General features: G+C 49.5%; 4 protein-coding genes across 4 annotated transcripts; 2 read left to right on the forward strand and 2 right to left on the reverse strand.

The window, feature by feature from the left end:
- Positions 1-1,951: 1,951 nt before the first annotated feature.
- NECHADRAFT_91416 (uncharacterized protein) lies at positions 1,952-9,601 on the reverse strand (the record flags this gene model as incomplete). The annotated part of the gene is made up of 8 exons (XM_003043985.1): positions 1,952-2,247; positions 2,317-2,537; positions 2,568-3,772; positions 3,820-4,182; positions 4,232-4,673; positions 4,910-4,934; positions 5,351-5,352; positions 9,582-9,601. 8 exons carry the CDS (start codon positions 9,599-9,601, stop codon positions 1,952-1,954), a joined length of 2,574 nt encoding a protein of 857 aa, XP_003044031.1.
- Positions 9,602-10,769: 1,168 nt separating this feature from the next.
- NECHADRAFT_76950 (uncharacterized protein) lies at positions 10,770-11,359 on the reverse strand (the record flags this gene model as incomplete). The annotated part of the gene is made up of 4 exons (XM_003043986.1): positions 10,770-10,805; positions 10,868-11,031; positions 11,080-11,135; positions 11,187-11,359. 4 exons carry the CDS (start codon positions 11,357-11,359, stop codon positions 10,770-10,772), a joined length of 429 nt encoding a protein of 142 aa, XP_003044032.1.
- Positions 11,360-11,631: 272 nt separating this feature from the next.
- Positions 11,632-12,251, forward strand: NECHADRAFT_76951 (uncharacterized protein; the record flags this gene model as incomplete). Its single annotated transcript, XM_003043877.1, has 3 exons — positions 11,632-11,818; positions 11,869-12,056; positions 12,105-12,251. The coding sequence occupies 3 exons, from the start codon at positions 11,632-11,634 to the stop codon at positions 12,249-12,251; spliced, it is 522 nt and encodes a 173-aa protein (XP_003043923.1).
- A 4,862-nt stretch (positions 12,252-17,113) lies between these two features.
- Positions 17,114-17,989, forward strand: NECHADRAFT_76952 (uncharacterized protein; the record flags this gene model as incomplete). Its single annotated transcript, XM_003043878.1, has 4 exons — positions 17,114-17,498; positions 17,551-17,650; positions 17,811-17,931; positions 17,963-17,989. 4 exons carry the CDS (start codon positions 17,114-17,116, stop codon positions 17,987-17,989), a joined length of 633 nt encoding a protein of 210 aa, XP_003043924.1.
- Positions 17,990-18,059: the final 70 nt, after the last annotated feature.

Genomic DNA, 18,059 nt, shown 5'->3' on the forward strand with positions numbered 1-18,059 from the left:
GCAATCCGCAATATACCTTGTTTGTAACTGAGCTCTCCTTTCTGCCTCATTTCTTCAGTGAATCATGGGCCCCTCCCTAATGTTACAAGTGACGATCTGTGACTAGGTAGGTAGGTATAAACAAAATTGTTTGCTCGGGGGTCACGTGTTGGCACATTAACGAAGCTCATGTACATCTCTGATAAACAATTCTGATGAAGACCTTTGCAACAGATCACCGCCGCTGTTCTTTCTTGCCTTTTTCTTTTCAAGAGAAAATAACAACACTCTTTCGACGCCATGTCTTCTAAGCCTATGGTTCATATCACGGGGCCAAACGGCGAGCAAGTGACTACTTGTCCTTTTTCCTTCCCGGCCGCTGCCGATGAGCTCATCTCCTTGGAGGAGTGGCTGCGCGACCCTCCTCCCGCTCCAAAGCCCACAAAGGCTGACGACGGCTTCGGTATGTATTCCTTAGCATTTTCCCAAAGGCTATCTCTTTACTGTGATATGGGCTCTTGAAATGGGCTTATGGGCTTTGGTAAACTGGATTCTAATATATTATAGACGTCGATAAAGCCACGTATGACGAGCTCTGGGCTCACATCGCCGAGAAAAACAGGAAGCTCTACCTCGAATATGCCGACACCGATGCCCCCAAGGCCAAGCTTTGAAGAAGATGGATCAATAACCCTTGGGGGCCCGAGGCCGATTTGAAGGAGAATGGATGCCGGCTTTGTGGCCACATATCCAGTCAGCCCTTTTCTTCGAATCTCAAGTTCCGCAAGGTATGTGGGTGGCATCATAAGTGTGTGTTGGATATTATCTAACAAGTGCCTAGTGAAGACTTGTCGAAAGAAAGGGGAACCAGCCTGTAGTTGCTGCCGCTGTGGATTTTGCTGCTCTCTAGTGGTTTGGCATCGGGATTAAAGCCTTTTCTTTAACCCTTGTAAACATGAGTATCTTGGGCATAAAGATATGCTGCCTAACAAGTCTTTGCTTTTAACTTGTTTGGATTCGTGACCCTAGATGAATCCTCTCTCCACCTTCTCTCCTCCATGTACTCGAGCTTTCGTTGGAACAGCTCGATGTAAGCTGTAACATTACTGGGTTGATCGCATATGCCGGAAGTGAGGGTGCCGGATGCCATTGTTGTGGTTGGATTTAGATTGGCTGGTTTCCGTTAATTTCCAGGGAAATCGAGCCCATCATGGGAGAGTTATTCATATGGGCTGTGGTAGAATCAAATGGACTAGGTATGGCCAACCTCACCACTCGTCCCACCAAGCTTCCTGTTCGTTCTGAGCGTGACCCAAACCATGCTCTTTCCACTACTTTTGCAATGCCAACACCGACTGGCTTCTGTATCTCATTTTACTTTCTATTCTCTTCTAAATTTCCTCGATTTGTCCTCGACTAAGCTCTGTTGCCACTGACGACGCCCGGATTCGACAGGATTGCTCTCATGAGGAGGGTGAGCGCTTTGCCTCCAACCTCCAGATTCCTCACGATCACAACCTCTCAGAGTCACTTGAGACGGCGATGCAGTGTTAAATCAGATTCCATTTTTCCTCATAGCAAACCAACCTTTCGTCATGTCCGCCGCCGTGTCCAGGATTACCGTGGTCGGTCCGGATGGGAACCAACTTCCCCGTCGATCAACATACTCCGGCATTCAGGTGGTTGATGGTCTCGTGCTTATCTTTCAGAAGAGGCATGAAGGTTCTTCGAAGATTATATCGCTAATATAGTTGGAAGCTTATGCTTGTGGATTCTCACTAATGTCTCAAAGTTTGGAAGACATCATCTTCAAAGTTGGAGGACAAACATGCTCGAAACGTCGAAACACAGAGGTACTATTATCGTTCCTCAGACCTACCTTGAATAACTCTAACGCAAATGTTGGTATATAATCTCGCCCATAAACAACTCCTCGCGGAACATGACTATTCTATACATCTCACATCTCTCATCACATGCCTCCCCAACTGCCCGTCCCGCCACTCATCGCTGGCTTGCTCAGCAGTTTCAGCGTCTCATCCCAATTCTTCCAGTCAATATCTTCCACCTCGCCTAGTTCCATGCTCAGATCCATACCCTGCGTCACGGACGATAAGCCATCGGGGTTTAGCGCGCCGTGTTGGAAGAGGTCGTCTATGTCGCCGAGATCGCCGTTGTGATTGTGTTGAAAGTCATTTTGTCCCGGCCATGGCGAGAGGTGATGATCTGGATACTGCTGAGGATCGTGGTCGTGGTATGTTGACGTTGCTGCGCCGGATGCAGCGGGTGATGCGATGCTTGACATGCTTCCGAGACTGCCCCCTCCTGGGAAGAGACCCCCTGGATTGGAAGCCTCCATGGTGCCTCCTTCAAAGTACACAGCTATGCCTGGATTGCCGGAGTGAACGTTCTGCCATGCTTGATTGAGGTTGGCATCGGACAACACATTATTTGTGGTTTCGGTACTCTGCTTAGGGGGCTCTGGTTCCTGCACCTGGACACTCCTAGGCTGAGGTGTAGGTTGAGGACCAGCCCCTTGTGCTTGTTCTTGCATGATGCTTGTGGGATATTCCGAGTTATAAACAAACTCTCCAGAGCGGAAAAGCTTTCGCCATCGAAGTCTCAGTTCCGACATGCGAGTTTCCATGCCCGGAGCTGGACCGATGCGCTCGAGTACTGGCTTCAATCGATCCTCAATGTCCAGCTGTCTTGCAGCGGCCGGATCAGCGCGGAGTCGTACCATTTCAGCTTCGCGATGCTTTTTAGCCTTGGCGTAGAGCCTCTTGATGGGCATCCATGCCGCGGTGTGTTCTGCGTTGTTGGTGCCTTCAATGGGATGGTCGTACTGCAAGATCTGGGCAGCCTCCCAGGCTCGTTCTGATGTGACACTCCATGGCCGTCTTGACAGTTCGAGAAGCATGTATGCGATAGCGTGCCATTGCCTGTAGGATTGAAACAACCAGCGCCATTGACGACACCGCGGGTCGACGTTGAGAATGTGGTTGTACTCGACAATCTCAATCGTCGACATCCACAGCCGACTCCGGATCTCCTGCGATGCTTCGGGTCCAGTGCCTGGGAATAGCACAGGCTGGTAAATGATGAGTCCGATCTTGGCCATGATAACACGCGAAATGAGGGACGCCATCCAAAAGACAGGATCCTCGTCCATGACGACGTGCTTCAGGAACTTGTCCTCCATGCGATCGTAGACCTCGACAAGCATTCGCTCACGGTCCTCGAGACTCTTTTCGACGTTTTTGGGATCAACTGGTCGCATTTGTGTCATTGCCGTGAATAAGCGACGAGAAAGGGCGATGATCTCATATCTCACGAGACAGATTGCTGTGTCAGTCCGACCTTGACGAGGTGTGGGCATCTCGGTGAAAGACGGGTCGATATCGGTGTCGTTAATGTTAGATGGCAACTGCGTGTCGAAATTCTTATCATTAACAATAAGATCGGAGCCCATCTCCTCAGCAGAACGCAGATCGATCGCCACGACCGCCCACCAAAGCCGACGTCGCATCTCAACCTCAAAGGGCGGGAGCCCAAGCTGCTGTCCGTCACGGTGGAGACCGAGAGCCTGAGCCATGCGAACGCAGAGGCTGGTGAGGGTCCAGCATAAACGACTGTCATCGTGGCACTTGACGACGGTGAGGTAGATGGCAAAGGCCTGGAGGACAGCCATGTCGGACGTGGTGAGGAGGTTGGCCTTTGCGAGGGCTTGCTCGAGGGCGAAGCGGAACTGGGCGATGTAGTGCGACTTGGATGCTCCGAGGTTTGTTTGGGCCTAAGATGTGAGTGAGATTGAAGCAATCCTTGGAGGTGGGCTCTTACCTCGTCAGATTCCATTGAGACGACAGCTGAGTAGTAGATGGCAAAGACGAGGGCTTCATCACCAGGACGAAGGTCATGCTCTCCACGCCTCACTTTGGTCATGAGTCTGCTCATGGTTGGGATGTGCAGTACCTTGACCAATGGCTCAATGTTCTCGAGATATATCTGCCAGAGGAAAGATGTCTGCGCTGGCAAAGGATGAAGACCAGCCAGGTCGACGTCTGCAGACCGATAACCCAAGAGAAAGCTGTGATGATCAGAGTCGGCGCCAAGATTCTGCGGAGGCGACTGCTCAGGTGTCGTGTCGTCTTGAAAATCGTCCAGGTCATCAACAGCCTCCATCTCATTGCGCAGCTCATCAAGCTATGATCGTTAGCTATGCTCATCACCATTGCGGGCGGTCTCATGGTACCTCATCATTCAGCTTGGCAAAGAAGCCGCTGTTGACATATCGCGCAGTCGGTTCTCCATCGTGAAGGATCAATCGGCCAAGCTGCTTGTTCAGGTTTGTGAAATTACGACTCTCAGTCTCTCGCTTGACTTCATCGGCTGTCTCTTTCACAATGTCAGACTGAGGGCTGTTGTGATCCTGTGCCTTGGGCGATTCGTCATCATATGCGCCCACGTTACTGCCGCCGCTCAGTTCCTGAACGAGACCTTCAAGTTTTCGAAGACGCTTGATGAGATCGGCCTCTCGCTCAGTGGGCACAGCCTTGGCCGGCACATTCGGCCTCGTCTGGCGTGGGGCGCGACCTGGCGCTGGATACATGCAATCGCTCTGTGCGCGACGACAATTACTGCAGGGCATCATCTTGTCGCAACGAACCCTGCGCCGGCGACAAGTGACACAGCTCCTCGGGTTCAACAGCGGGGCACCCGACGCCGTGAGAGCAACGGGGCGGTTAAACGGGATGGTAGCCACGCCGTTCTGGCGCGGCGGCACGGGAGCACCGGAGGAGGCGGCATTGGTTGAGTCGTTATCGGGCGACGCCGAAGACTGCGGCTGCGCAATTGAAGCCATCGCGAGGCCTGTCGTTTGCAGTGTATGTTGTGCGGTCAAGCGTTTAGGCTCCCGCTCGCTTGACTGAACCGAAGAGTCGGGCACCGGGTGGAGGCTTATTAATGAAAAGGATAATGCAAAGCCGTTGGAGTCATGCTTTAACTTTGGCAGGATCTGCAACAAGATTTCCCGTCATCGTCGTCGTAGTCAAAATCAGCACTAGCAACGGGGCTTGGCTTCCCTTTGTCATCTGCAGTGAGCCTTGCTGGCCAACAATCTTGTCTGGCCCGCTCAGCTGCTACCCTGCTGAAACAATGGAGAATCAGCCTTTGATCCAATATCGGAGATGACGACTGCTGCTCTGTGCGTCTTAACTACTGGGGCTGCTGCCTGTTGGTCAAAGACCTCCCACAATCTGCTGGGATTTGATCCTACGGGTGGATCCCACGTCAGTCCCCAAATGAAACTATTCCCAACTTTGACAATAAGGTTGTCTCGATTCTGACCATCTCTGCGAGATCAATGACCCACATCTAAAGACCAGAAAAGATAATGCAGTTGTTATCTCATATGATCTGATATTCTACCTACCTACCTATTCTAGTAGTTCGAAGGAGTTAGGGAGGAAAAGTAGATCACAGTAAAATAAACCTTCCCTAGTTTTATGACATCATCTTCAACTCATTTGAGTTCATATATAAGGATTCCGACTCTATTTCGACGTCCGAGCCACAGCTTTTTGCGCAATAGTCGATCTTCTGGCTCCATTCCCATCAGGGGCCGGGCTGCAACTATAATAAAGAACAGATTCTTAACACGTCATAACATCATGACCCGATATTAATATAGTGGCCTTTTTTAAACCTTCTGCAGCAGCAGAAGAGTCACACCTAGCCACATCAGCATGAAAGGTCCAGCCTCTCACTGGTATTTCAACTGCTCTAACCTCCGTTGCACAACAGTCAATGTCAACATCACACAGCCTCTGGCTGATGCGACCAAACGTTTCAGCCCTTGAGCGTAAAACAATGCTGACCTGATATGCCTTGTCGTCCTATTGGCTATGTGGCTGCACAAAGGCGAAGCACATCGGCCAACACATGGTCCGCCAAGGCGCCGATTTCATGTACCGTTAAACACGGAACTAATAGCAGAGGTTCCAGCAAGGGCTTGTCTCTCAAGAATTCAACCATATAAAACCAAAGGGACGCTGGTTTGTGGCAACTCATCCTATTGCCCCTTATCCTCTTTGAAGCTGGCTCCGACTACCTGAGTTGCGAGTTTGCTGTGACTTCTCACTGTCAGCTAAGTATGCTGTGTAAGGCGCTCTGATGGGCACTCTGGGGTTTTTCATGCAGCCTGATTTCTGCGCCACTCAGTGCGCCGAGGCGGCCTTGTTGGGCAGATCAGGCTCTGAAATATCGCAATTGCGAGATTCTTTTTCCCCTCCGCCAACTCTTTCCTGTCGATGGAATCGCAGGTTTTCTGCTGCGAGGGCAGCTCTTGAACAAAATTTTGCCAAAATACCTTCGAAAACCTTGTCTATGGGTGATCCCTTGTCCATCGCCGGCAGTGCCGTCGGCATCATCTCTCTGGGCATTCAGGTCTGCCAAGGGCTCATTCAGTATGCTGACGCAATCCGAGGGCGGCAACAGGACGTAGACAATGGCATGGACGAGATTCGATCGTTGCTAGCCGTTTTCAAATCACTCGAACACACCATCGCACGCATCGAAACCGACAGCCCAGAGAATGCCAGGTCGCTCCTCGAACACCTCCGACAGGCTGAAGTGAAACTCCGAAGTCTGGAGGAGGTCTTGACGGAGGTCGGCATCCCGGTCAATACCTCTAGCACTATCAAGGGGAAGATGAAAGAAACGTACCGAGCGGCGGTTTACCCCATGAAAAGAAGCAAGCTCGAGGGCGCCCGGCAGAATGTCCAGTCCATATTGGGCATCCTCACAACCGCTCTGCAGATGGCAGATCTGTGTGTTTGTTCTGTCTCTTGAATCACAACATCCGAGCTGACTAGAGCTTTACAGGGACCTGGGTGCCTCTCATTCCGATGCTTTGAAGGCTGTACAAGCGAGTACCACTTCCAGCGCACGCGAGTTGAAAGCTGCCGTTGAAGTCAACTCAACACAGGTTGAATGCCTTCAGGTCACATCTCGGCGAGAATTTTCCGATATCAGCCAAAGCCTCAGCTCAGCCAGAGCAGAGGTTCAGGCATTTTCAACCGCTTCAGCTAGCCAGTTTGATTCTATTGGCAGTGACGTCAGGGAGAGCCTTGAAAATACTCATCTCCTTGTTGGAATGATGAGGGATCTGAGTCTTCAGATCAACTCCACTTCAGCAAACTCTAGGTGTGCGGGATCTCACAACCAGGTTAGGATCTTGATCCCTTGCCAAACAGGACAAGTTAACCTCCAGCTACTAGACTGCCCTACTTATGGCAACGCTCGGCTCACGAGTTCCTCCAAGCTCTCTCAAGCAAGCTTGCGACTTGTCTGCAACTGACACTAATCTCATTCCCGGGTCCTCTAGGAGTATCAACGAACTTCCGCAACCTCGCCGCCGTCGAAAGTACTGCAAGTGTCCCCCAAGACCCAAGAGGAGGGACGACTTTCTTTCTACACTCCGTCAGGGAGCCTATTTTGAACAGACCACCATCTCGGAGCATGATGTCGGCTGTCCTTTTGCAAAATTCGGCCGCAAAACCTCAACAACGAAAGCTGGGGCGCGATTCCGTGTACAACTTGGAGGCCTTTTCTCAACACTAGTCGACGTTAGCATGTGCTTAACAACGGGGGCTGGGGGCTTCAGTCTAAGTCCATGCTTGAGATACGTGCGCATCCTTGCCGAAGAAGGGCCTGTGTCGCGGCTTATATCCGACTGCTTCCATCCAGAACCAACTTCTGCTGTCAGCGGGCAAGGAGAGACCATGGTGGATAGGCTTTTGCATCTGAAAAGGCAGATTGCAACCTGTTTCGAGCAAGGGACAGCATCGCCGTATGATGTCCACGGGGATTTATCTGGCCCGTACTGGGTAGTAAGTCAACGAAATTTCATGTCCTATTTCACACAGCCCAATTCTTTCGTTTGTTCCCATCATAATTAGTTCCGAGCCCACCTCTCCTGACTACATCCCCTCCTGGTTCATAGGCAGGTATAGATGTTGCCGAAAGGGGGCCTAGTAAAAAGCGAGTAAATTAACAATTAACCGCCTTATAGATGCTACTTAAAAAAATTATGGTATTCTGTAGTCAGGAAGAATACGACGAAGAATCCCTGAGGCTTATACTCAACATGATTCAATGGCTTGCTGATGCGAGTGCTCCGGGGGTAGCCAAACAGCATGCTGAGTGGCGGTAGGTCATGTCCTCGTTTACATGGATGCCACCAGACCCAAATTTTAACATAGGTACTTATTTACAGGACCCTCTTTGAAATACACTGTTGGCAATACCTCCTTTCTAGGTTGCCGGACAACAACAAGAATAGGGCAATCGCGCTTGACTTTTTTACATGCCTTCTAGATACTATTGAACCTAGGGACGAATCCGTCATCAAAATAATCGTCGGTTCTAACTTGGACTATATTCACCCGCTTCTGATGAGTTATGCATCGCGTAAGTCGGAGGACCCTCCAAGCCACGAACACTACTTGCTAATTGCTCAAACAGCGGATGTGTCCCCAATGGCCTGGGCAATTCTCTCTAGGTCCATGCCCGAACTTGAATACCAACTCAAACTCGCCCCAGACTCGATTTTTGAGAGAACTTATGGCTACACCACGCTCCAGCTTGCAAGACTTTGGCCACAAGGCTTCACGAGACTCGTTGATGCCGGTGCTCGGGTGCTGCTTCATGAGCCAACACCAAACGAAGGGAATATGCTCTTTCCTTTTAATCCCTCCATCCCCATGGTTCCCTTGGCTCCGCTTTCTCTAAGCACTCTACTTGACACAGGACACACACTGTTTCTAAACAACAATTACCACGTCTTGAGATGTCTTCTTTCAGAATGCACGGACACGGCTGCACGAGTGATAGCCGGACATCTCTCTGAAAGGCTCAGACGGCTGTCTGAACTCGCAGCCAATTTTGGAATCATCTCGCAAAATGGTCCCTTCGTTCCAGATTTTGCTACGGCAGCTCGCTGGTGCCTCGTTCTTGAGGAGTCGGGCGAGTCAATTGATCTATCGATCCGGGTGCCCATGAGCGACGATATGGTTCCTACCGTCTACCACTTCGAAGACATGCCGCTCCGCTTCTTTCCCATCTTCTACGAGCATGGGTTTGCGCACGCCAACATACGCGATCAGCGGGGACTGCCCCCGATGCTCGTTGGAAGGCGTTGGTCATTTTACTATTATAAGCAGTACTTTCTCACGGAGCGCGTGCCTGACGACAAGACCTGGATATTCCATAACATGCCATGGCTCCGGCAACATGAATTTCTTGATCAGAAGCCTCATGATCCACTAGGGCTAGGACTCAACGTTGACGCAACCAGTGCCCACCTCGTCGCTGCTAAAATGGGGTCACACTTTTACCTCAGATTTAATGATCAACAAGACATAGATCATTATTTGTCTCTATCTGCAGACCTTTTGCGGCAATTCGCTAAGGACTCCCATCGAGATGAATGTGTTTGCTGGTGCAATTTTGATGGTGACGGCTGTTCACCACTCAAGCTCCTCTACAAGTCCCATGCACACCCAATGCAGCATTACCAAGGGATAAGGATATGGAACAAAGACGAATTCCAGATCAAAATCATCAAGAGGCTCCTCTTCGACTTTGACGTGTTTGAGAACCCAACAGCAACTCCGACACTGAGTGTCAAACAACAAAGAGAAAGAGAGCAGACTACAAAGACGCAGCCGTCGACGCGAGCGTTGGAGCTTGTTCGCCTCTTGACATTCAATGCTCTCGAAATGACGCACACTTGTTGTATGCTCGAGGAGTTAGAAGGGAACCACCACTACATCCATGTTATTCTAAACTGCAACCCCAACACCGTCAGAGACATTCGACAATCCGAGGAAGAAAGAAAGAATGCGGCGCTCCTTGATACACTGATGGAGGAGTTCTCCAACGCCATGCAGCAGGATTATCACGCAAAGTCTCTACTTGATTTCATATTCGGCTACTGGACAGCTCGAATTGAGGGTCTCTATGCTGTGCAAGAAGATGAGGTTCAGAAGATGCAACAGCACGTCGGCAACGTGCGTACTGGTAAGTGCAATCACTCTTTTCCGGGTCGTCTCAAGATTAAATAACTTTATTATGCACAGGTATCTGGCCTAAGCCACTACGAAGGCTACTTTGGCCTACCAATCCATATATCTACGGAGAGACTGACTCAGGTGAAGATGGGAATGATGATGAAGACCAAGAAGGGGAGTATAGTGATTAAGAAGAGAAAGAGATCACAGGTTTTGTTTGAGATAGCCCTGAGCTTGTAGACTACTACTCACTGCTTTTTGAAATACAAAGCAATTTCATTAACTTGTCTTCAATAGAGACAGTGTGGCCATAGTTTTCTCTGATGAAGCCAATGTCGAATATAATAGTTTCTGAACTAGCGCTATTGACACCTGGCTCTATGCAAGAACTTTTATTAGAAACCACCATTTCTCCATTTTCACATAGTGTCAGGCACGGCAGACAAGAAAGCGGGTTTTGCATGAAATGACAGCATTAGATGGAGCCACTGTGTTAATTGGGGTATGGTGCTATGAAGCGTTGATATTGTGTTCTTTGTTATTGTTAAAGCCCGTCCCTTGTTGGGATAACTGAGAGAATAGATCGATCGTTAGACCTAGCGGTCAAATCCAGAGTTGACAAAAAATATTATCCAATGGTTGGATTGAATACTTTAAGCTGAAAAATCGGGTATCACTACAGCTTTGTGCCCTAGGCTTCAAGACCTTCTGTACCCGATATCACTTGCTCAGAGGCTCACGAACCGCTGGGACATACTGTAACAAGGCAGAGCGTCAGTAACATCCATTTTGAAGAGTAGATTTTACACTAGACTTACTGGTATGATCTGGGCTTTTTCGAGGTCCCACACACCGCTGGTTGCGTACACGTCATTCTCGATGATTGTGCGCACCTCGTCGATGCTTTTGGCGGAATAGACGACAACACTCCCCTTGAATAGAGCTGGCTCTCCATCAACAGGGTGCTTTTCAAAAATAGCACCTATCAGAGACTATTAGATAGTAATTATCAAAGTTATAGGTCACTCACCGCCAGCTGGTAGTGTCCCGGAAGCGATCAATGGCTTGATGCCCTCATAGTGCGTCCTTCAAGGCGTGATGTCAATCATGATATTGTAAGCCACTCAAGCCACTTACGCTTTCACCTTCTTTCTGATTTCCAAAACATCAGGCTTATCAGGCATGATTGCAAGCCATTCCTTCTTCACTACACCCGTCGCCATAGTGCGTTGTGCTTGGTGAAGGGTGGAGAGGCCGAGACTCGGTGTCGCTGAGGGTCGGGCGAGTGAACGTAAGATAGAGGCTGACATGATGAGCATAAGAGTGATTCAAGGGTAAATCATTGAACCAATATACCAGACATATTGCAGTGTATTTATCTATCTCTGTCTATCATTCGCTGGGAATGGCTTCCGTCTTCCTCCGGTCCAGAGGCGGGATGTCATTCCGGCGGTACGTACCGAGCGGAGCGAGATTCCGGACCTCACTTCAAAACACCGTGATAACCACGGGCAGGATTCCCATTTATTTCACAGACATTTTACTTACTGAGGAATACGGGAGCTGTTCTTCTTTCATCATCATGGCTCTCTGCCGCTCTTCCCTTCGCGTTGGAAGCTCTTTTTCCAGCTTTCGCCCTCTGACCCTCAGACTAACAAGCAATCTCCATATCCACAGCCAACCCAACACGCATCCTCGTCGAGCATTCTCCTCTTCGATGCCGCTCCGGGCTCTCATCCAACCGGTCTTTAGCCCTGAGGCTATTCATCGTAAGTGCTTCTTATTACTCCACCAACCCGGGGCTCATACCAATCGTCAGCAATCGGACCCTACTCCCAAGCCATCAAGGCCAATGGCTTCGTGTTTCTTTCCGGTCAACTCCCAGCCGATCCTCAAGGCAGGCTGATCGAAGGTACCGCTGCCGAGAAGGCGCACAAGATGTGCCAGAATGCTCAAGCAGTCCTAGAGGCAGCAGGTTCTAGCCTGGACAAGGTCGTCAAGGTCACAGTGAGTGCTCGAGACCAGCGACGATGCGCCCTGCTAACAAGATACAAGATCTACTTTCGCAACATGGATGATTTCAAGGAAGTAAATGAGGTATATGCCGAGTACTTCCCTCACAAGCCAGCTCGGAGCGCCTGTGAAGCAACAAAGCTGCCGCTGGGTGCAAGCCTGGAGATGGACATTATTGCTGTACAGTAGATATTTGACATGGGAACGCATACTTGGTACACCACTGTTGCCTTTTGAAACACTGCCCGCCGCGGATAATTGTCTAATCTTAAGAAATTCTCATGAATGTATCCTTGTGTTATTTGATAGTAGTTATCTCAGAGCACAAGGAAACTATCTACTGTTGGATGAATTTTCTTTTGTTGTTGCTTCAATAGCATGTTCGCCGTGCATAAAAAACACAACTCAAACATATGACAGGGTGTTACTATCATGTGTTCATTGTTCTGTTCTTTGACCCTGTGCACGGCGGACACCTCATCGAGATAACACAATAACAATCCTGCAACACTTCCAAGGCCTTCTTCTTCTTCACCTTCATTGCAGACGCATGGGCTGCCCCAATCAGAGACTCGTGTTATCAACTGAACCCTTTGTGATATGCGCCTCTCCAATGAGCATGCTTCTACTTTTTCAATGACATCGTTGTCAGACGCATGATCAAAACACACACAACAGCTCTTGTGTGTTTTTTGATCATGTGTCTAACAGCGATGTCATCAAAAAAGTAAGAAAAAAACACATAGAGAGGTACACGGCAACATCAAAACCCAATGCTGCAAAATACCGTAGACCTAAGATAAAGTTAAGCTTCTATAGCCATAGAAACATAATAGTGGGAAGATGAGGCTCACAGTGCAAGATGCCACCTTTCCATGAACATGATTCTGGTCGCTTCTTGGCCCAAAGACAGACCAATACTATCTTCCGAGACATAGTAACTGCCAAGCTCGGGAAGCGGCCAGCCTTTCTTTCTCGTAACAACCATACAAGATCAAGTGATGGAAAGACAAGTCTTGCAGGCAAGATAACATCTTTCCTCTTCCGTGGGGAGGATAACGGTCATCCATTTATCCTGCCTTGGAAAGATGAAGGGTGGCATCTTGCCTGCGAGCCTCATTTCCCTACCATTTGGTCTTGTATAGCTGCCGCAATAGGAAGCCTCGCGCTCCCAGAGTCTCACGAAAGAAGTCCTTCAACCAGAAGAAAAGACGGCGGCGTGATTTTGGAGCAGATGTGGAAGAGCTTCGATAGAAACGGTTGTTTTCGTTCTCTTCGCTGGGTTCAAGTTGCCTAGAGGAATCTATCAGCGGCACAAGGGCGGGAGGGGAAGTGAAGCGGTGAGGCTTCAGTCTCGTCATGGAAGGGATGGTTTCTTGAAAATGATGATGATGCTTTATACTCGAGCAAAGCTGTACACCGCTTGTCGGTCGGTAAGGGTTAACCCTCATGTCAGAGCATCGTCCCTGGTACGACGGATGACAGTGGAGTCGATTGCGGAGCCGTCGGGCGGGAACGAAACTATCCCTGCTAGAGAGTGGAGGTTTTCGGCAGTTCGAGATGGAGAGGACCCGTTCTCGACGACATGGCCTGTTGAGCAGTGATTGACAGGTTGTAAACTGACATGAACTATCTGATTGGTGGTTGGAAAAGATTGGTGTCGTGTCTTGAGGCAGGGAGAGAAGACAATGGAGGCCAGAAGGTCGCTAATACTCATCCTTCGCACCACCAAACGCTCAAGATAATTTTGACCAAAAAGCAGACTACGATCAGCAAGAAGAAGCATGAATATATTCACGTATTAACCATACACTCTTCCATTCATCTGACAAGATTAGCTCGTATCGATTATTCCAGTAATCATGAATTTGTTCCCTCTTTACTTCGGTACCTCACAGACAAAGTTCCCCCTCATCCCAGCCTCTTCTCTCTTCGCGCTCGACAACCACCCAATTCCCTCGGTTAGACACACAATGCAACCCTGATCAGTCGATTCACCTCCGCATTTCGGGTCATCCAGGATGCAAGGGAGCTTCTCCTCCAGTCAGAAACGGTCTCTTCATCCAGGGGTAGCGGCACACCCCCGCGGGACTGCCGTCTGGGGGAAATCCGGGGTTGAGTGAGACAGGGTCCAGGTACTGCAGATGTATCCCGACTGTATCGTGGCTGCTTGTGTATCTGCCTTTGAGGTTCTCCAAATACCATTCAGTGACCTCTTGCGAAACCTTGATAATCTCACTCAAACGCCTCGCATACGCATCCATGACGCCATGAAATTTCCCGCCTTTCACCTCCTTTAAAGGGCAACACCCCAACCTTCTCAACAGATCGGCTCTCTTCTCGTGCTGCGGGGTCGAAAGCTCACAAACACACAAAGTCTCAACCTCAATTGAACAGCTCCAACATCATGTCCGCCCTCGGAAGCCGCGTCGCTCGATCTGTGGTCGCTCTTCGACCTCTCCCCGCAGTTCAACGCGGTCTCCGCACATCGAGCGCTGTTCGTCAGGCCGACCCGCACCCTTACGAGGCGAAGGAGCCAAAGCCGAGAGGCGACCAGTAAGTCTGGACCTCTAACAAAGAAGCTTCAGCTGAATTGATCTCTCTAGAAACAAGTATCTTGCCCTTGGTGCTGTTGCCGCTGGAGTCGGATTCTGGTGGTTCTACCGAGGAGGCAAGCCAGCAGCCGCGACCGAATCGTCAGGCGAAAAGGCAGCGAGCAAGTAGAGGCGATCCATTCCTGCGAGACTCTGCGACTCGACGATTGCATATCACGTACACGATCGAAGCATGATGAGCGACAGCAACATGGAAAAGTAGTTTATTTACTCATGGTCCCGAAAAGAGGACTCGATAGCTTGCGAAATTGAAACTCGGCTGTTCCAACAGAATCATTTGTGCTATTCAACTATGTCTTGGTGGGAGGGCAGCAGGATGGAGAGTCCTGGAGCTCTGTTCCATGGATCAAACCTGTGAACCTCACGGTGCTACCGTGGAAGTGTTATTCCTACCAATCTCAGTGTCTATTTACACCCATTTCGGAAGGGACAAGCACAAGTGCCAAGTGCTCGAGAATTCGCAGGTGCTATGCTACCTATGCTAACCAAATCATGTTGACAGAAACACAAACCTCCCCTTTGAAAGGCATGTCCCGAGGAAAGCTCCAGTGGATTCGAATCATCAGATCATCTGAAATAAGCATCGTGATTATATAAACTCTGCTCTAGTCCATCAGCGATTTCAAATGCTCTACCGCCGCTCAACACATTCGCAGCAAGCGCCGTCTCTTTGGAGAACAGGCAGCAAAGAAGGTCGGTCCAGTTCTTTCCATACAACCTTGCACCTATAAAGGTTCCACGCCAGTTGTCAATATTTGAATTACTAGTTTCATCGCTCTACCAATAAAACAAGACTCGTGTGTTGAGAACTCGACTTCAAGGCGCAAGATGAACTCACTGTGTTGCTGGGCTTTGCTCTCCAGATACCTTGTCCAACTTACTTTGTCCAACTTTCACCTAACCAAAAGTATGCCATGATAGGGGCTTTCATCCCCCCCCCCCCCCCCAAGTTTAGTCGCAAGACTCAAGGAGTCTGAAACGCCAACTCCTCAGGAACTCCCCTAGTTCGTGTCTTTCCGCTGCATTAACACCTCGGCATCTATTATCTTCTTCCCCACTACTCGTCTAACGTATCTCTCTGGAATACATCGCCTTTCCTGCCAAAGGAGAACATGACATGATACGCTTACGAATACCCAGGCACGCGCGCAATCAACCAAGACCTCCATGAGAGTCAGGCTGCAGAGCCCTCCCACCCTGCAGCGCAGCCTGATGGCTAGCACGTCACGGCAAACCAGGCTCTGGAAAGCCGAATTCTATAATCGCCTTAGAATAGCCAGTTTAGAATATCTGGACGATGTCAGCCTGGGCTCATGCAATCTCTTGTTCATATTCAGCGCTTGCCCTGCGACATATCAGAATATTTTCGAAACCTACTACTCCTTCAACACACATTGATAAAACAAGTTTCGTATTCAGGTAGACACTCCAATTTTATCCAGTTTTCTTGCGGCCATGCAAGCCTCATATGCAATACCACCACAAGTTTGCATACACGGCTCCAGGGGGGTTCAGCTCTGGGCTGCTGCGGCCAGTTGATATGACTCTTTCAGACCAGGCTTTCCCCGATAGCCTGCACTTTTCTGAACATGCATCCAACCAGAACGGTGTACGTTATTAGTTCAATCCGCTGGGTGGGTGGCCGCAGGTTGAAAAGCCATGGCTGAGCTCAGCCGACAGGCAGTGAGGATCGCCGACCTCCGCAGCCACCTTTAACAACTAACCAACGACCGACTTCTCCAACATGTTTTTGAACCAGCTGAAGAGAAAAGCAGTTGGCAGTTTCCATGGCAACAAAGCGTTCTTTGACACACAGCCGTGTCGGTGTTCACCGCGTTTGGGAGCTTCCAGAACTACCTCTTCCGTCGCTTTGGAGGACAGTTTTATGGTTTTTTGCACTACTCGTCTAACAATCAGCTATCATTCTTCTCAAAGGCTTATCGGATACTCTGGGCTTGAATACGAGTAATGAATGGTGTTCAAATTTCAGGGAGATGGGAAGTTGACGGACTATCCGTCCGAAGTATCACCACAGCCACCACCGTCAACGCAACAATACACGCAATAGAAAAACCGCTATATCGTCATCTACCCAGGTTCGTTTCAGCCAGAGACATACAAGCCTCACACGGGCCGAGCCGACTGGTCAATCGGGCCCGTAGTCGCCGCTGCCGTTCATCCAAGCCTCCAGGGCACCCTCCCAGGCATCTTCAGCCGTACAGTGTCATACCGAGCCCCTGTGGTTGTGCCAAAAGTCCCAATTGCCTATTCGCAGCCTGATTTTGACTACGCCCTTGCAGATGCTGTAGGCGCTTAAAAGGATCAGAGTCTGCTTCTACTAGTGATAAAAGCTTCAAAAGGATGGATCGTTCTTTTTTCTCCTTTCAAGCCAGAAACCCGCCATCAAATCATCAACTTTCTTGATCAACTGAAACAATGTTGTGGCCTCTCCTCTTCAGCCTCCTCCCTGTCGTCCACGGTGTTGTTCACAACGCTACATACGACGAATACCCCGATTGCGCTGTAACATGCCTCTCCTACAACGGAACCGAATACCCAAACAACTTTGCCAACAATTGCGACTACACGAGCGGCGAATGTTGCATGAGTTCGTACAAAGCCATCATCGCAGCGACATGGGAGTGTGTTTGGTCACACTGTGGGCAGGAAGAGTCTTTGGACGCCTTTGGTATATTTGTCGATTTTTGTGAAGATATGGGTCACCCACTTCGAAGAGAGGATATACCAACGGGGTATGAATCTGTTGTAGAGGGGACCGACGATGAGGAGGGTGAAGACAAAGACAAGCACAATGACGATGGTGAGTTGCGATAACAAAACCTCTAGTGGTCTTGTCAACTAATATTCCCCAGACAATTTCCTCGGCACAGGCCTGTCAAAAGCCCAGCTTATCGGCATTGTGGTAGGAGCAGGCGTAACTGCAACAGTGACGGCTATTGGTCTGGTTCTTAAGTGCTGTTTTGAAGAGCTGTGGAATAGCTGTCTCGGGCGTGGCCGCTATTGACACACTTGTGGGTGGGGAGATGAAGCTCTTTAGCTCCTTTCGAATGTTCAACACACAAAATTTGTATTCAATGCACTTGAAGATATCCTAATACTGCATCTACTATAGATCTCTTTCATTCACAATCCAATTGTTCTCGTCACACTTTATTACCAACCTTGAAAGCTCGACAGCCCAGGCTGCCGATGCTGGTCTGTTATTTTCCCCAGGCATCACCCCACACTGTAGGGTAAGCACAATACCCCTATTTACACGTGCAGAAGGCCCCTCCTCCCTTTGGCAACTAATTTAGTTGAGATTTCCCTTTTGGTGACCGCCTTTATTTCTCCAGGGTGTCCCCTCCTCCCCTCATCCCGC

This window comes from Fusarium vanettenii (genome assembly GCF_000151355.1).
Source record: "Fusarium vanettenii 77-13-4 chromosome 2 genomic scaffold NECHAsca_26_chr2_2_0, whole genome shotgun sequence".
Taxonomy (NCBI): Eukaryota; Fungi; Ascomycota; class Sordariomycetes; order Hypocreales; family Nectriaceae; genus Fusarium; species Fusarium vanettenii.